Source organism: Nicotiana tabacum, chromosome 4, assembly GCF_000715075.1.
Source record: "Nicotiana tabacum cultivar K326 chromosome 4, ASM71507v2, whole genome shotgun sequence".
Classification (NCBI taxonomy): Eukaryota; Viridiplantae; Streptophyta; class Magnoliopsida; order Solanales; family Solanaceae; genus Nicotiana; species Nicotiana tabacum.
This window is the reverse complement of record NC_134083.1, coordinates 18,257,577-18,270,245: the sequence shown is the minus strand read 5'-3', so window position 1 is coordinate 18,270,245 and position 12,669 is coordinate 18,257,577. Positions and strand designations below refer to the sequence as shown.

At 38.1% G+C, this 12,669-nt stretch overlaps 2 protein-coding genes across 4 annotated transcripts; one reads left to right on the top strand and one right to left on the bottom strand.

Annotated features, from left to right (window-relative positions):
* Nucleotides 1–653: 653 nt before the first annotated feature.
* LOC107796094 (uncharacterized) lies at nucleotides 654–8,588 on the top strand. Of its 2 annotated transcripts, none has more exons than XM_075251466.1 (7): nucleotides 654–959; nucleotides 1,214–1,452; nucleotides 2,703–2,942; nucleotides 4,318–4,429; nucleotides 4,537–4,711; nucleotides 7,331–7,571; nucleotides 8,019–8,588. In XM_075251466.1, exons 2-7 carry the CDS (start codon nucleotides 1,269–1,271, stop codon nucleotides 8,300–8,302), a joined length of 1,236 nt encoding a protein of 411 aa, XP_075107567.1. In that variant the 5' UTR covers nucleotides 654–959; nucleotides 1,214–1,268; the 3' UTR covers nucleotides 8,303–8,588. The 2 variants fall into 2 exon arrangements, with proteins under 2 accessions (XP_075107567.1, XP_075107566.1); XM_075251465.1 differs by having other exon boundaries at nucleotides 742–959; nucleotides 8,013–8,588.
* Nucleotides 8,589–9,162: 574 nt separating this feature from the next.
* LOC107780948 (ubiquitin receptor RAD23b) lies at nucleotides 9,163–12,566 on the bottom strand. 2 transcript variants are annotated; one of them, XM_016601573.2, is made up of 12 exons: nucleotides 12,317–12,566; nucleotides 11,527–11,688; nucleotides 11,345–11,383; nucleotides 11,104–11,159; nucleotides 10,985–11,029; nucleotides 10,669–10,846; nucleotides 10,439–10,573; nucleotides 10,297–10,362; nucleotides 10,068–10,115; nucleotides 9,876–9,985; nucleotides 9,539–9,617; nucleotides 9,163–9,444 (listed from the first exon to the last, which is right to left on the bottom strand). In XM_016601573.2, exons 1-12 carry the CDS (start codon nucleotides 12,380–12,382, stop codon nucleotides 9,328–9,330), a joined length of 1,101 nt encoding a protein of 366 aa, XP_016457059.1. In that variant the 5' UTR covers nucleotides 12,383–12,566; the 3' UTR covers nucleotides 9,163–9,327. The 2 variants fall into 2 exon arrangements, with proteins under 2 accessions (XP_016457059.1, XP_016457058.1); XM_016601572.2 differs by having other exon boundaries at nucleotides 11,104–11,162; nucleotides 12,317–12,561.
* Between the last annotated feature and the right edge of the window lie 103 nt (nucleotides 12,567–12,669).

The window sequence follows — 12,669 nt, the reverse complement described above, 5'->3', positions numbered from 1 at the left end:
GTGTACGATAGAAGCTCGAGCAAATAGAAATGGTCTTTGTCCACCACATGCCCTATTTTTTCACCCTCCCCCACATACGTTACATCAATAAAGTGACCCCCATGATGAAAAATAACACCAATATATTCGTCCATGTGACTCGGTACTGAAAATGACAAAAGAAAACCAGCCAATATTCCCTGACCTTTTTAATTTTCTAGAAGAAAAAAAACCCTAATCTAATAGCACCATAACAGACATATAGCAATAAAATACAAAAAATATATAATCTAAATATACCTTTATGCAATAATCGAAGCCACTTTACAGTTGACTCCCATTTTCACAAAAACTTCACTGTCAAAACCCTAGGACGACCTTCCTTCAAGTGATAAATCTTGAACCAATAATCAATTCGAACAAACCACAACTAATCCTACTTAGTAAGTGAAAGAAATATTGAATTTTGCAACAAAAATCCCAATTGAACCAAGCTTAATCGAAGACATGAAGATGGGTGAAATTCGGTGTGAGAGAGAGAGAGTTAGACGGAAGAAACGATGAAATTAACCTTTATGATTTATGTTTTTAATTAGATGCCTTTTTCTTATTGTTTATCCCCGTGTCAGCTTCTTATTCGTTCTTATAATAGACATTGGAGGTGTAACACACACGATGGGATTGGTGAGGTCGGATGTTTATTGAGTTTACTTTTTAGTCACGTTAAACGTTTAAATGAAAAAGGCCATAGAGGAGGTGATCAAATGATCATTGGGACAACTTAAACGAGTTATTTATTTATTTCGCCTAAATCTATTCACCGTCCGAAACTTATAACATTCGTCCAGTTGACAACTTGAAGGAGCCCACTTTTGCTTTTTTTTCTGGTTGTTGATTACAGAAGTCGTAAAAGAAGGTTCATCTTCAGTTCTTGTTCAAATCACGATCATCCGTCGTCTTTCTTTCTCCATCGCTACAAGGTGTGGTTTCTATCGTTCTAGTTAAACCCTCCGGTGGACTTTCTCTTCTATAATGCTAACTCTTTATGATTATTGATTCGTGGCTCGTTTGTCGTTTTCTTAATTCCTGTACTTAGGGTTTATTGGAAAGACGATCTCCTTAACAAATTTACCGATTACTTCTCCTAATTATTGCTTGAATTATGGTTCGATTTATTTATTGATCGACGGAATTGTTCTCCTGTGCAATAAAAGGTTCAATTTTGGGATTTCAGGGTTTGCTATTGGACAATCTTTGAGGAGGAGCTAGATTAAGAGGCTTTTGTGAAGATGTGGGCAGCTTCTTGCCTTGCGTCATGCTGCGCGGCGTGCGCTTGTGACGCTTGCCGTACGGTAGTGTCAGGGATCAGCCGTCGTTCCGCCAGGATTGCCTATTGTGGTCTTTTTGCTTTGTCACTCATTGTCTCGTGGATTCTTAGAGAGGTTGCTGCTCCTTTACTGGAGAAAATACCATGTAAGGTTTTTTTCCCTACAATCATGATGCATGAGCTTTTAACTTGTCAGAGCTTTCTCCTGTTGTCCGGTATTATTAACTTCAATTCTAACGTTGGCACCCTGATGTACAGATGGCTAATTGCTATATCTATGGTCCGCCTCTTGTGTTATTGGCTTTAAGCATCTTCATCCAACTCAGTCTCTCTAAATGTTCGATACTATGCTATCACATTTATTTGGAAAAGCTTGGTGCTTTACCAAAATATAAGTCATTCTCAGCTAAAACTACGAAATACCAAATCAAATTTGTATCCTTGACAAGGATTTGTTAGTAATTTGATGCTTCTCATGGGCCAATTAAGGACTTATGTTTTAAACTGATATTTAAGGAATTTGTAACCCCTTCTACTGATCAAAATTTTATTAATCTCGAGAAAGATTACATCTTGAATTTGTAGAACACGTCTGCCCGTGATTTGATTCTCAGCCATGTCAATTCGACCTGGAAAACTTGCCTATGCAATAATGATGAGTGCAACGCGAATTGCCAATTGCATCTTTGGTTATTAGGAATGTTTTAAGATGGTGAAGGATGGAAGACCCACATAGTTATGTGCATCTGCGAGCTTAGGTAGCATTTGAAGCAGAAGAGCTGTTGTATTGAATAATTAATTTACTATCTCTCAGTGTTGTCTTCCTTGAGGTTTAACGAAAGCAAGGTGATATAAACTAGAGAACTTTTTGAGGAAAATTTTCCTCAAAAGGTTATAATGGTCAGGTAGTGCTCCATACTGCTAAAAAATTTAGAAGTGAAGAGTTAAGAACAAAAACGCAAACCAGTTGCTGTCCTTTGTTACTTGTGGTGAAACTCTTTTTGATAATAAATGAAGGTCAAATATACTTAATGGACGAAAATGGCCAGAAACACTTTTGGCTTGCTGGCTTTGCTTCTCTGAATTTCTGGTATCAAGCTTCCGAGTCTTTAATTATGTGATTAGCAATAGTGAAGCTTTGGCAAGCCGTCTTTGTGTGCAAATGTCTGATCATTGAGTCATAGGATGAAATACTTATGTGTGTGTGTGCGTGTGTCTTTCTCACTCTCTACTGTCCCTTTCAGCCCAGTTAATGCTTTGAGGTTATATTGTGAGCTTATCAGTAGCGCCTTAAATCTACAACCTTTATTTTGAAATAGTTTGACTGACATTATCGTTTTTACTCCTAGGGCTTTTCTGATATTCCAAGACATCTTTAATGTTTATTACATTGCAGGGATTAATAGCTTTCATTCGACACCGAACAGAGAGTGGTTTGAGACAGATGCTGTGCTTCGGGTTAGTCTGGGGAACTTCCTATTTTTCACTATCTTAGCAATCTTAATGATTGGTGTGAAGAACCAGAAAGACCCGCGTGACAGTATGCACCATGGAGGTTGGATGATGAAAATCATTTGCTGGTGCCTCATGGTAATATTTATGTTTTTCCTTCCAAATGGAATCATCAGCTTCTATGGTAAGCAATATCATCCCTAAGGAATACACCTTAGTTTTTAATCTTATTGTTCAACCCCCCCACCCCACACACACACAAAAAAAAAAAGAGAGAGAGAGAGAGAGAGGTAGAGAGAGAAAGACACAAGTTTGCTTAAATAATAAAGTAAATCATTATTATATGGATTTTTCATATCTGTTTAACTTGGGATTCAGGGTAGCTCACTGGGTGGGCTATCCATACCTCCGCCTTGTTAGTGAGGGTTTGATTCCCGTATGTACTCTGCTCCCTCATTACCCACTCTCCTTCCCCTCTATGTATAATTATAAAAAGTTTAAAAATCCGTTTAACTACCTTATACCCTTTTCTGGAGCATAATGTGCTTGTAATATTATTTTGTTGTGCCCCCCCCCCCCCTTTTGTTCACTACTCCTTTTTCTGCTCAGTGATGTCATTGTTACAGCACCTAGTTGTATCTTTTGTCAAGTTAAATTACCTCAATGAGTTTCATGTGGAGGCATAGGCCAATCTCTCCATCAGTGTAGTGATGAATGATGATTCCTCCAGGGAATCGGATTCCATTGGCGGCTTAACTTTTTCGGAAGTAGCAGCCTCCCTTGACTTAGTTGACTTTTGTCATAGCACGACTGGTGTGAATTTTGATATCACTTCTATTTTGCTTCGCATGAAAATTGCAAGAAGTGAACTCGAATTTGTCAAGACGTGCTAATTTATTTTGTGTAATCATTAGTCGTTTCCAGTGGTTCACCTGGGTTAGTAAATTGTGTCATTGAGGTATGGGTCTTGAGCATGCACATTTTAGTCTTTCGAGCTGTCTTGGGCAGTTCTAGGTAATGAACATTGTGTCTTTTAGTATAAGGAATTATGATTCAGGATTCTGCTCATTGGATTCTCCGAATAATTTGAGTATCACGTTAAGGCAAGAAATATATTCCCATAGGACCATACTAAAAGAAATACTTTTCAAAATACTGGAGATCCTAATGTTTCACTGCTGCTGTAGTGAGAAAGACAACTATAATATATTGTCTTTCTCTGTCAGAGTGATTAAGACTTCCACATTGTTGCGCCAATTTTATTCAAGGCGTTAAGGCGAGTATCTAGAGTATCATCTAAGACAAAATAATTAGAAGAATGAGGTATTCTCTTTTTTTCTTGGTTAGCTAATTTGCTGCACTACATATAGTGAGTGGTAAGGTGTAGATAAGATGAGCTGTCCTTTTGAAATTCCTGCGAATTATTGTGCAAAATTTCAAACTCTATTTCCCATACACGTGGATTTGCACCTGAGTGTTTTTTCTTTTCTTGAGAAGCACATGAGTTATTTATTTGATTATACACAGATCCTTATTAAAAAAAAAAATTGTATATACAGAGACAATTTCCAAGTTTGGTTCTGGACTATTTCTCCTTGTGCAAGTTGTGCTCTTGTTGGATTTTGTGCATAGTTGGAATGACAAATGGGTTGGATACGATGAGCAATTCTGGTTAGTTGCATCATGTACTGCATATCAATGTTAGCTGTTCTCGCCATTCTCTTCATTCTAATCTCTCTCCCTGTTCTTGCTTGGACTTTGTTATTGTGTGTTTTCAGGTATGTGGCGTTGCTTGTTGTTTCACTTGTATGTTACGTGGCTGCCTTTGCCTTCAATGGACTGCTCTTCCACTTTTTCACTCCATCTGGACATGACTGTGGGCTTAACACTTTCTTTATAGTGATGACCCTTATAGTCATCTTCGTCTTTGCTGTTGTTACACTGCATCCATCGGTAAGTTTTATATCTTTAATTCCTTTATTGCTGCAGAATACTTCCTTTACTTGTGAACTTTTCCACGAGTTCTAAATTTTGCAGGCTAACAAGCTCTTTTATAGATGTTCATCTGTTTTTCTCATCTGATACCACTAGTTGTACCATAGTTTAAATGTGGCCTTACTGGAAAAGGCAGATCTCTTTTTGCAGTTGAGTTTACTGCAAATCATGGAAGCTAAAAAGCTTGGGTTTTATGTTAGCATATGCTGCATTATCTCTCTCCATGTTAGCATTTTCTTCGTTGCATCTTCAAGGAGTCTGTGAGAAAGCACGAGAAAAAATATATTATTGATGTATTAAATTATAATACAATGAGCCCTATTTATAACTATACATAATACATATCCTACTTCTATTCAATGTGGGACTCCGACTAATTATATATTAACTATATAATTATCTAACACTCCCCCTCAAGCTGGTGCATACAAATCACATGTACCGACCTTGTCACATATGTAACTAATACGAGGACCAGTGAGGGACTTGGTGAAAATGTCTGCAAGCTGATCATTCACAAACTTTGTAGCATTATCTCCTTAGAGTATCTTTTCTCTGACAAGATGACAATCAATCTCAATGTGTTTAGTTCTCTCATGGAACACTGGATTTGATGCAATATAAAGAGCATCTTGATTATCACACACAAGTTCCATTTGGCTGATCTCACCAAATAACAACTCCTTGAGAAACTGTTTAATCCAAATTAGCTTACACGTTGCCATAGTCATTACTTGATATTCTGCTTCTGCACTAGACCGAGCAACTACATTTTATTTCTTGCTCTTCCAAGACACCAAATTACCTCATACTAAGACACAATATCCAGACGTAGAACGTCTATTAGAAGGTGATCATGCCCAATCAACATCTGAGTATCCAACGATCTGCTCATGGCCTCGATCCTCAAATAATAATCATTTGGCTGGAGCTGATTTTATATACCGAATAATGCGGATAACTGCATCCCAATGACTATCACAGGGAGAATTCATAAACTGACTCACAACACTCACATGAAAGGAAATGTCAGGTCTAGTCACTGTGGGGTAATTTAATTTACCAACCAGCCGCCTATATCTTGCGGGATCGCTAAGCGGCTCCCCCTGTCCCAGCAGTTTAGAATTCGGATTCATAGAGTGTTAACAAGCCTACAACCCGTCATTCCTATTTCCGCAAGAATGTCTAAGGCATACTTCCGTTTGACTGATTTCTCTTCTCGGAGCTGGAATTTGTGCACAGCGATAAATCTCTCACGATTGCTCTGATACCATGTGAGAAAGTTCGGGAAAAAATATAATATTAATGTATTAAATTATAATATAATGAGGTACATAATACATGTCCTACTTCTATTCAATGTGGGACTCGGACTAATTACATATTAACTATATAACTTTATAACAGAGCCTTGTCATAAAAAAAATTTACACTCTTTAAATCTGCTAAATTTTTTAGTAGGGTAAGTTCTACAGAGTGGTGGTCAGACCAACGATGTTGTATGGGGTTGAGTGTTGGCCAGTCAAGATTGCTCATGTCCAGAAGATGAAGGTAGCAGAGATGAGGATGTTGAGATGGATGTGCGGGCACACCAAGTTAGATAGGATCAGAAATGAGGTTATTCGCGATTAGGTGGGTGTGGCCTCTATTGAGGACAAGATGCGGGAAGAGCGGCTTAGGTGGTTTGGTCATGTGAGGAGGAGGAGTACAGACGCCCCGGTGAGGAGTGAAAGGTTGACATTGTAGGGCCTACGGAGAGGTAGAGGTAGGCTAAAGAAGAGATGGGGAAAGGTAATTAGGCAAGACATGACGTAGCTTCAGCTGACCGAGGACATGACCCTTGATAAGAAGGTTTGGAGGTCGAGAATTAGGGTAGTAGAGTAGGTAGTGTAGAGTGTTCATAACATTGGTCCTCCGTAATCTTTACAACAACTCTTCTATATTGCAAGCTCTAAGAAAAGATCACTAATGAAAATATAACTTATTTCACTAGTCAAGATCTAAGTAGCAACAGGAGCAAGTAAAAAGATGAAACACACTTCTTTTGGAGAGCGGGGAGGAAGAGGAGCAGAGTGGAGAGCTAACTCTTGCTAATACTTCTCTCTTGAATGACTCATAGCTGGATTATATTTCTATATATCTCTGTTGAGATGATGCAGCCTTTCCAGGCAGCCCCGTCAGAAATCATCTGTCATTAAGTCTTCTTCTTCCCCGCAACTCCCCAACCCCAATTAAGAAAATAAAACCCTCCTAAGGTCAATAAGTGGATAAGATGTTAAAAGGTTCCTTCATGAGGTGCAAGCTTTTGACAATATCTATGCATGGAAAAAAATTAATTGATGTTCGCCTCTTAATTCATCCAAACACACTATGTCAGTGTTTCCACTGAAAGAGAGACTAGGTTTTGCTGGTCTGTGATCATGATCTCTTTATCTTTAGGTATTTAAGCTTGCTGCTGAATGACCAACTGTTGACGGCGAAATAATTTTTCTATTACTGCTGTTATTGTTGTCAGAATATGAGTTCCATATTGTGGAATTTTCTCCTTTTCTCTGAGATCAAATTTTCTAAATGTAGGTAGGAGGAAGCATTTTACCTGCATCAGTTTTATCTTTGTACTGTACATACCTTTGTTACAGTGCACTTGCAAGTGAACCTAGGGATTATGAGTGCAATGGTCTACATAAGCACTCTAAGGCTGTTTCCAGTGGTAGTCTTGCATTAGGGCTGCTAACAACTGTCCTATCTGTCGTTTACTCTGCTGTTCGTGCTGGCTCTTCAACAACTCTGCTTTCTCCTCCAAGCTCACCACGCGCAGGTTAGTTTCCACCATTTCACAGAGCTATTTTGTTGAGATGTTTTCATTCTCACTGGTTGCACTGTATCAGTTTACTGTTATGTTTTGGCTTATTTTACTTGTTCTAAGGCTTGGTTGTGTTAGTAAATTTCTTATATTATTTTTTGGAAGTGCTCTAACCTATTCTGCTAGTTTAGTAGTTAATTGACCCGATAGATGTAGTTTACATGTGGAGTCTCTTTGCAAATCACTTGAACATTGTACTTGAATTGGCGGAGCAGTTTTATATTCCAACTCAAGTTGCTGGTGTATTTTTATTACTTTTTGCATATTGGCTGCATTCGTATTTCCTGCACTAAGTTTAGCTGATGGAAGCAGTTGGTGTCATTTCCATAAATATGGGCGGAGTATGATCTCCTAATATTTGGATCATTTCCTAAAGAACTAGTTTTTCTGTTGAAGGTGCAGGGAAGCCTTTGCTGCCGTTGGACAAGGTTGATGAGGAGGAAGAAAAGGAGAGGGCCAAGCCAGTCACATACTCCTATTCTTTCTTCCACCTTATCTTTTCTCTTGCTAGTATGTACTCGGCCATGCTTCTTACAGGTTGGTCAACCTCCGTGGGGGAGAGTGGAAAATTGGTGGACGTCGGGTGGCCATCTGTCTGGGTCAGGATCGTGACCGGGTGGGCAACTGCTGCTTTGTTTATCTGGTCTCAAGTTGCTCCAATTCTGTTTCCAGAGAGAGAGTTCTGAGCAACCCAAGTAATGAATATTATAATTTCTAAAATGTAAGCAAGTTTGAACTATGCTTTTGGAGGACCGGCACTTCCATAATGCAAGGATTTCAATGCTCCGTTCTGTCGTGTGGACAATGTTTATGATGTCACTGTGTCGATAAATCCCGAGTACCTTTTCATTTACGAATAACGCACTTGGTGCAAGTTGTCTGATTTCATGTAACTGTACAATTCAGACGAAAATTGTGTGGATATAACTGTGGGCTTGCTTTTATTTAAATGGAGTATGTTTCAGGTGCTAATATTGTGGGGATCTAACTATAAATTGTACATTTCAGATTTAAAAATCAGTTGCTAATCAGTAGCTGACAATAACATGTATATTGTTGTACTTGGCATTTTAAGAACTTAATCGAAAGTGCATGGCAGAACATTATTTCTATCATCGAACCCGGTGTAAGATTTAAAAAAAAAACACCTAGCGTGAGTTCAATGAATTTCTTTTTAAAATAACATTTTTGAGACAAAATAAAAATTCAAAAAATATATAACATGACAATTTATAGCAATACATAACATTTATATGATTCAAAAACACAAGTCTACAAGATTGATTTAGTTATATAACATGATAATGTATGTGTTTAATAGAATGATAAAACACTAGAATATATATTTTCAGCATGCATAAAAATGCGACCACTGCATTTATGCAGTACTAGAAATGATTTATTATCTATTGCTAACATGATAATACATGCAGCGAATTTGTCTCTGGCTGGTTTTTACATCTTGGAACGAAATCCAAAAGTAACTTTCTTTTCGGTTTCTTTTGGGAAAACAATGAGGATCTCCTTCTTGCGGACAAAGTGTGAATAAAAAGAAAAGCTAACAAGTTAAGCTTCCCCAATTGGGGAGAATTTTTGGATCCAACGATTAATCATTAAAGTAAAACCTCCTTTACAATCCATCTCGAGTACTATAAAACTACCCAAAACCTGTTGGTGAATGCAAAAAAATACTGCTAAAATACGTTGCCACTTAATCTTCGTAATCTCCTGCATGCTCCAACAGATAATTTGCGGCTAGTTCCTCATTGCGATCACAAGCCAAAAAAGCCTCAATGACAAGAGCTCTATCAAAACCCATTGCCTCCAGCTGCAAGTGAGAAATAAATTAGTTAAGAGATATTACAAAACCGATGCACAACTGAATGTCCAAGAGCAGCTAGGGTTAAAATGATGTCACATACTCGCTCAATCACCGCCTGCTCTTCTGGTGTGACACTAACTGTGTGGGGTATCTCTTGTTCAGCCTGATCAAAGATGTCCCTGAAAAATAGCCATCCAAAAGTATTAAAATCTCACAGCCAAGAACAAAGCTTTGACCTCTTCCTTTTTCCCAAAATTTTAAGTACTGCCATGTATTAGGATTGCAAAATGATAACATCTTTTTATACTTGACCACAACAGATTTGACAAAGCTAAAATCTTTTGAACTGGAAAGGAGAAATGCTAGGACATCATGGCAATAAATATGTAGAATGCTTCTTCTCTAGCTTGGTTAAGAGCACACTGAAAGCCACTAACCCGTCGGAACCATCTACAGGTTCATTAATTAATTGAAGAAACTCTTGATGATGCTCCTGTATAGATCTTAAAAGTTGAGGATTTTGCTTTCCTAGTTCCTGAAGCATAGGCTGCAAAACAGCATCCAACGTGTACACTCAGATGACAACAACAATAAACTGAATAACGAAAATATTAGAGAACACTACTTACTTGTAAAATTTGTGGGTTAGCTTGAACCATAGAACGTAAAGCTTGGAACTGAAAAAAAAAAATATAAGTTGCAAGAGGATTAAGGAGGTTAGAGCAACTTAGACACACCATATATCCAGAGTGGGATTTATGAATTGGAAGAATGCAAGAAGAGAGAGGTGATCTCGAGATCAAAAGGGAGGACCACATTGGAAAAGTGAAAATGAATTCATAATGAATAGAACCATACCTGTTGGTTGTTCCTGAGAAAATCAAGGGATCCAAGACCAGCACCGTTAGCACCAGCAACATTCTCCTGTAACAGCTCCAGTTTAGATCACATAGTGAATACAGGGACAAGACTTGAATATTAATGGAATGCTCTGAAAGACCTGAGGAAACAAATTTAAAGGAGCAGAATTAGGTCCGCCAGAGGAAGGTGCAGTAGGCGCTGCAGTAGTCCCAGCTGCAGAATTAACTCCACCATGAGCAACCGGTGCAGCGACTTCGGCTGTTTCAGGAATTCCCTACAGACCAAAGAAACCTTTTATCAAAAACAAAAGACAAACAAACTTGTGCATTCTTTCTACCTTCTTAAAGTGACAGAGGACCAGGAACATACTGAATATAAGTAATCAACAGCTCTTTCAGGATTGTTATAAGCTGCTCGAAGTGCACGTGTAACTGTCTCTTTGTCCCAGCTGCCGCCACCCATATCCATAATTTGTTGTATTGTCTGCTCAAGATTATTGCCAGCAACTAGATTTGACGCAGCTTGACTATAATCATCAGTTGGAAGACTGCAGCAACGTAAAAGACGTTAATTCCCTCTATAGGGTATCGAAACACACTCTCCATGAGTGGTCTGAGAAAAGGAACAGAAGGGATCCAAAAGAACATAGCTTGTATTTTGTAATATACTAGCATAATTTTTTTACCTAGCTGCTGCAGCATCAGAAGCTGATGCAACATTCTTTGGGGCCCTACACATCATTTGCATCATGAGAAGGAGCGGATCCAACATAAGCAATAGTGATTAGTGAAAGTTGTAACTCACTGTGATGGCGGAGTCACTTCAGGTGCTGGAGTAGGATTAGCTGCAGTAACTGATGGCTGCTGAAAGAAAAGAAATAAGAAAGATTCTATCTCTCTTTTTTTTTTTTTGATGAAGTAATGTGTTCCATGAAAAGAGGCGTCAAGGAGATGCAAAGTTACAAGGAAAAATAAGAAGGTTGCTATCAGAAGATAGATACACTAAAACTACCTAATGAATGAAATCCTGAATGGTTACACAGTACCTGAGCAGATGTTGTCCCACTTGAGCTAGCAGTTTTGCTCTACAGAGAACACATAAATAGATATAAAATCAGTAAATTCTTCGAGTCAAAGTCTCGGGTTAGCATTGGAGATATCAAAACCCAATTACTTAAGAGCAATAAATGTGCACAGGTAAAGATAACCTGAAGATCTACAGGTATACCTTGCTAAGCATGACAACGAGGAAACCATCCTCAGAGACTTTGTTTTCCACTAACGTACTTTCATCCTTCAGCACTTTACCATTGTGAATCAGCAACTGCTGCCCACATGGGTAATTATCTTTTCCTTGCACATCTTCAATGTGTTTTTTGACAGCCATAATCTACAATTCCAAGAAATCACATCTCGCATTACACAAAAAATATAAATTTTAATGACTAATCAATTAAGTGTAGCCCCATCATTTTAAAACTCAAAGCAATCAAATAATTATACCATCCGAGACTCCAGAAATTAGACTGGTAATGTTTTTATTAGTAAAATGCACTTAAACGTTATAAGATTGATAAGGAATTTTAGGTTGAGAGCATTGCGCACCCGATGCTTCTAAACATTGGCTTTAACATGTAGAACAGGCACGCGAGCACAAGTTATAACAACCATTTAGCTTATGTTAACCTAGGGATATAAAAAAGGTGTGAAGCATAAACATCTAAAAACCAGGATTTTATAGCAAATAAATAAATAACTTCAAGCAAATAACCAAATGTATTAACTGGTAAATAGGACAAAATTGCCAAAAAATGCAAATGAGAGTTAAAGTTGTCTTTTTTGCTCATTCAACACTATCAACTTAGCATTTATGAATATAAACACACAAAAAAATAAAAAACGAGAAATGAGAAAGGAAAGGTGAAATTTTGAAACTGGAATTGCATCACAAATGCAGGTATAAATATAAAAGAAAAGGACGCCAAAAAAAAAGGAGAGAGAGAAGGAAAAGGACTAACGGTATCGGAGGGCTGAACCCTAATTTCGAAGTGACTGCCTTTGAGAGTCTTTACAGTGAGCTTCATTTCTGCCAATTAGGAGTGAGAAAAGAACAGGGCTTCACAAAAAAGAACGAAACCCTAGAAACTCCAAATGCTGCTATGGATCGGCTGCCACTCCCCTCCAACACGACACTGCTTTCCAAGTTTTTGGAATATAAAGAATTTGAGAATTCAGCGCTTGGGTGGGGCTTTCAATTTTCAACTGTATAGTTTGCACTTCCTCAACAAATATATGCTGCGCGTGTCTTCCACGTGCCTGAAGCAAAAGTTGCTCTGTAGCAGTGTGTGCCAAACCACGGACCGGCCCAATA